Here is a 5,860-nt window from a genome sequence, read left to right as displayed (position 1 = left end):
CTGCTGAAGACAGGAATCTTTTTTTATCAGTCAGACATATTTAGATAGTATTGGACACAAGTATTGGTTGAGATTTTTTTAAGCATTTGGACAGAAAAAATAGGTTTTGCTACAAATGTTGGCAAGTTGCTTCCAAGATGATTAAGCATTTCCAAGTACCTCAAAACCTACAGCATATCATGCAAAAAAAGTGAAAGTTACTAAATGAAATTATTTCAGGAACAGATAGTTTTCATTCAATGAATAACATTGACCGAATTATATTATTATTATTATTATTATTAGGTAGATAGAGATTTTGAAGAAATGTGCTTTCAAATGATCTCCAGCATAAAAGATTCTTCAGCATAAAACATTCTGAAAGAGGAATACATTTTCAGTGTTAGTACTTATGAAGCTTTCCAAAGAATCAGGAACACACATTCCCGGTTTTGGAAATACCACTTTATTTTCCAGTGAATATCCAACTTGTAACACTCGCATCATTGCTTAAGAGCTCTCAAATTGATGAAATACTAAAATCTACAGCTCCAGTGCACAGTTAATTAGATATCTAAATCTTAAAAAAAATTATCAGTGCAAAAATATAAATTAATTCAGTATGCAGTTAAATGCATTTTGTTACAAACATATTTGGGCTTTGAGCACATATACATCAAATAATCTGGTAAGAAAGAAGCCACTTCCAATCTGTGCTCCAAACAAAACTATTCCATACCCAATTCTAAAGACAGACAAGAACGAACTTTTTCTTTTTAAATGAAAAGTCTGAGCTTAGTAACAACATTCATCACGGGTACACAAGCTGAGAAATATTACAGCAGTCACCCTTTATTCAGACAGGAGTTGTTCTAAAAGAGGCTTTCCTATTTTACATGTGTGGGATCCTTTTGAGACATCTATGTTTTTTCCATTCAGAACAGAGAATTAACAACATTCCAGCGTGCCCCAGTGTTGGCAACTCCTCTTTTCAGTCCAGATACATGATGATGATTGATGAAGCTGTTGGGCCTACGGTAGCAGGCAGAGCAGCTTGGCAGGAATTCAGTGTTATTGAAAGAAATCTCAAATACTTATTCCATCTCCTCTACTAACTTTAATCACACTATCAACATGCTGCCAGGAATGGAGCCTTGAAACCAAGCCATGAGCCTACACAAGCAACCCTTGTTGGTGTATTACTGCTGCAATACAGGTAAAGCGTAAATTCTGTTTATTTTTACCTGTTTCCATTCTACATTGGACACCAGCAAAATTATGGAAAGACATTTCCTGCACTAACCGTTAGCTTGCAGCAAATTTCATTAAGGTACTACGTCTCATTTTCCTTGGTCAATGAACTGATTAACTTCTTCAGTTACACTGCTGGTAACTGCAAGTTTGGAATAAAGGAAAGCAGCGCAGGAGTTTCACGTACGCTGTAAGAGTAAGTTAGTACGAAAGCAGATCAGTACCGCAGGCATTTAATCACTAATCTGCTCATTTGTTACACTGATAAAGAAACAAAAATCTTACCTCAATTGCCTCATAAAGTTCTGACAAGCTTATCCTATGTAAACCAACAGCATGCCAAGTATTTAAGGTAAAACTGTACTAGCTGCAAAGCTAATACAAAGACTGATATGCTTCTCATGATTACTTTTTAGCTTGTTGTGGCTTTGCTTAGAACAGTAAAGCTTAAAAAGAGAGGCCTGAGACATTTACAGGGAGAAAAAAAAAAGGAATTGTTAACCAAGCTTACCTTACAATTTTTATGTTAGCAAAAACCATTCAAATTGCAACTCTACTTCATAATACTGAACATACAACCCAAAAGTTTGAATTACAATTTGATTTAAAACTCTGTTGAGATCTTTCACCAGTAAATTTTCAAAGTAAAATATTCCGTAAGACAATTTTATTTTCTTGAAATCTACAAACAGAATATAGAGTTTTCCCAGTGAATTCTCAGCTAACTATGGCTGGAACCTATCAACCTACTTTTTGGGAAAGGGCTGGGGCTGCACACCAGGATAGTTAATATTACATTAGTCTCTGTTTTCTCAAATGATACGATACTCTGTTGATGGGAGAGAACTCCAGTTTGCAACTCCCTGAGCTGGTGTAGTCACACAATTTTCAGTTCCACTTTCCAACAAACAAAGAAATACTGGCATTCCACCTGCCCTGAATCAAACAAGCATAGATAGGCACTTAAGTTGAAAGTATGCAAACCTTTTCTTCCCATACCAAGCCTGGAGAGGAAATTCTCCTTTTTTCTATCAATTTCAGCTTTCCAAAAGAACCCCAATTTAAATCAGAAGCAACTGAGCATGGCACAAACCCAGCATTATTAAAAAAGGTCTTAAAAAGAAACGTATTTGGCCAGCTCCTTCTCCATCTCAGAGTACTGCTCTTTGAGGCGCTCCATAGCTTTTCTGTGCTCTTCGTCCACCTCCGCACGCTTGTTCTGCTGCTCTTTCATGAACTCCTCCCAGTGGGCGATGCACTTCTCTTCACGAGCCGTCACCTTCTCTGCCTGAAGCTGAGGGGAGGAAAATAAGAAGTTTTTAGTAATCATTTCCATATTAAAACAGGGGGTTTAATCAGAGCTACATAATGTTAAAGTATCTGAAAACTAGCATGAAGACATATGGAAAGGAGAAACTGAAAAGAAAACACTTATTTTGCATAGCCAATCCAAAACAAGTGGCAAAATGTCTGCAATACTATTAACATGATTGTGTTAGCAATGATGATATTTCGATAAAATATAACAACATAGATATTAAATGTTTTGAAACTGGCAGCTAGTATTTCTGCTTTAGCCAGCTAGCTCTCACTGTGATTAATGTCTTCTTTTATAAATAAGTTATTTTTCCCCTCATACTTTCCTACTGCTTGGCTTCTGGTAAATCTAATTCTGTTCACTCTCTTATCTTGAAAAAAAAATTTTAAAATGTCTAGATATCTAGAAAGAGAGATCATACACACATTCAATGCACACGACAAAATGTAATACAATTCTGTGGATTGCTTGTGAGCTGTATTAACAGTCTGTCTCCCTTATATTACAGGTGCAGAAGCCAAAATAAATCTAGGCAGTTGCTCTCCCATTTGCTCCATCTCCCAGCAAAAGAGAGATTAATCCTGCTTTTTATTTTTAATCCCTCTCCTTTTCAGTGTATCAGCAATGACTTTCATATGTATGGCATTTTTGTCAACTAAAGGCACTGGGAACCCATTTATGTATTCTTAAACACTCTCTCTGCTGCTCTTCAAGCTCACACAGCATGGCTAAATACACAATTTTTTTCAGTGCAGCATTTTATACACTTTAAAAACATTATGCCAAGATTCATTTTGTTTGCAACAGATATAGTAACATCTACTAACAAAATCCACCGGGTGTGTACTAACAGTTTGACTGATACACTACTTTGTATTCAACAGGTTTTGAAACATTGGTGTTTCAAACACTTTTTGACATAATTACACATCACCTACCCAAACCTGACACTACATTCTGCCAAAATCCCATCATTTTTTCAGAACATATCATCTCAGAAAAGTAAGGAAAAGGTATTTCGCCTCAAGTGGCTGCATTACAATGACAACTTTTATCTATATTTTTAAAAAGTTACCCACCTGTTATTACTCCCATTTGGAAAGTTTCAAGCCAAAAAGTCTTACTATACAAACTTTTAAGACATGCTATGAATCCAGAATACCTGTAACTACTCTTCCACTACATATTAAAAAAGAAAAAAAAAAAAAGGGTGTAAACATAGAGCTAATATTTTTTTAAAAAAATAATAGTCACCTTTCTTACTGACTGTTCATTTTCTAAGTTATAAATTTCTTATTAAAGCTTTGCTTCAAACAAACAGTAGCAGAACTGTAAGAATTTCCTACCTCTCTACCAGTATCTACAGTAGTGTTAGACACAAGCAAACTCTGTCAGTGCTCAGCAGTGTGCTGTTTGCACAGTACCAGTATTCAATTGCAACTGGACTGCCCATCTTCATCAATTACAAAAAAGGAAAGAAAAACATGACTATCAGCTTACATCCATCAATGCACACCCTGTTTTGCTTGATGGCCATGGAAACGTCTCCAGTACTTCTGAACCAAATTATTATCAACAGCATTTTGCAAGTAAAGAGATAACACAGGAACACAATAAAGAAGTAGTAATGGGAATACAGGAAACTAATTTCTTGTATAATTTTCCAGGTTTTAGATTCAGAGCACATGTATTTCAAATAAGCAAAGTGTAGCCAACTGAAAAGGTTCCAATGATTCGCATGTTCCTATAATATAGCCCTTCATTAAATAACCCATCCACAAGTGAAAAAAAACCACTTCCTTTTCAACAAGCAATATATATATAATATGGTCAATGTTCTCAGCTAACTAGGAAAGATTTACATTTCCATTCTGGTAGGTTAGTAGATGTTTTTTGTTCCACAGAAAATAAGCTTTTTTTATATTTAAGCTTTCCCTGTACGTGACAAATGTTATAGTCTGAGCTAGGAGGGAAAATAAAGCAAAGGAAATAAAAAAAAAATAGTTTCCATGTATCAGGAGATTGCAGGAAGAGTTAGCTAGATCCATTAACTTTGCAGTGTGCATTTTAGAAGGGCAGAAATCACCCCAAAAGAAGTTTTACTGCAAGTATATAAGGTATAGAGAAATATGTTTTTAAGTTTTGCTATACTGAAGGCAGATAAACTTGCTGTGAAGCATGAGATTCTTAGATCACAAAATAAAAATCTCTCCATCCATCCTTTACCTTTCTCACTTCATACTCCCTCTCTTGGAGTCTATGGATCATAGCGTTGGCAGCTTGCACTGAAACAACAAATTGCAGTAGATCAGTCTGCTGCTGTAAATCAAAGAAACTTGCCTGAAAGGGATTTAGGAGATGAGAGGCTGTTGCAAGGTGAAGATTATATTCCAGTGTGTCACTTAACTCTGCCCGAGAGTAATCTGTACTTGCAGAAAATGCTTTACACTTTAAACTTTTACACTCCTAAAAGTAAGTATTGCAGAGTTCAACTTTGTGTGTTCTAGAAGCCAAAAGCAGGAAGGCAGTGAGGTCCTCTCGTGCCCACATTCTTAGTGTTGCTGATGAGCTGGAGTGCACTACTCAGCACCTCAGAAGACATCAAAAGCCACTCTCAAGTCAGTAAGTAGAAACAGGTGACCAAACTCTATGTTTTACTTAGTTGGGTTTTTCTTCCTTATTTCTTCCCCATCAGCTGTGTATGCACTCCGCAGGTACAACATCTTTATGCTGGAGTCAGTCTCTTGTCTCCCAGACTAAGCCTGGGAAAACTTCTCAAAGGAAATAGGAACTGTATTCCTACACACTTTTTCCCCCCCAACTTAATTAATGCTTAATTTTAACACAGAATTAAATACACTTATTTCCCGGGGCAGCAACTGGATGCAGTTCTGGATAACTGGCTCAAGCTGCTGCTGCTTGAGCAGGGAGGTTGGGCATGACCTCCAGAGGTCCCTTCCCACCTCAGCCATTCTGTGACTGTATTACTAAAGATATACTGCACAGCTGGTCAGGGAGCAGCATGGAAGGTTCACCCCAGTTAGACGGTATTAGAACATATGTCTTATTTGCATCACTAAATTTTAAGTTTCAATATTTTCCTGCAATCCTTTTATGTGTAAAGCATCATCTACCATTTGCTATTCTGCATATGCCAGATGCCATATAAATAAGTTATAGGAAATTAAATGCTTATACAACATGCCACACATAAATTGTAACAAAACCCACAGTGGCATGTTTCAACTGCATAAATTTAGCAGCTAAAGCTACCACACTCTCTTAAAATCTCTTTTGAGGAAGCCATCCTGC

At 36.5% G+C, this 5,860-nt stretch overlaps 1 protein-coding gene across 2 annotated transcripts in view; it reads right to left on the bottom strand.

Moving 5' to 3' along the window:
• Window positions 1-422: 422 nt before the first annotated feature.
• Window positions 423-5,860, bottom strand: part of BLOC1S5 (biogenesis of lysosomal organelles complex 1 subunit 5) — a 9,434-nt gene continuing 3,996 nt past the window's right edge. Inside the window, exons 3-5 of one of the 2 annotated variants that reach the window (XM_017746914.1) lie at window positions 4,775-4,833; window positions 3,628-3,727; window positions 2,439-2,524 (exon numbers count right to left, since the gene is read on the bottom strand). In XM_017746914.1, the coding sequence (XP_017602403.1) occupies window positions 2,496-2,524; window positions 3,628-3,727; window positions 4,775-4,833 (188 nt within the window). In that variant the 3' untranslated portion in view covers window positions 2,439-2,495. Of the gene's footprint in view, window positions 2,525-3,627; window positions 3,728-4,774; window positions 4,834-5,860 lie in introns of both variants that reach the window. The other variant, XM_008643456.2, reaches the window with a different exon arrangement.

This window comes from Corvus brachyrhynchos, unplaced genomic scaffold (genome assembly GCF_000691975.1).
Source record: "Corvus brachyrhynchos isolate BGI_N302 unplaced genomic scaffold, ASM69197v1 scaffold100, whole genome shotgun sequence".
Classification (NCBI taxonomy): domain Eukaryota; kingdom Metazoa; phylum Chordata; class Aves; order Passeriformes; family Corvidae; genus Corvus; species Corvus brachyrhynchos.
This window is presented reverse-complemented; position numbering and strand designations above follow the sequence as displayed.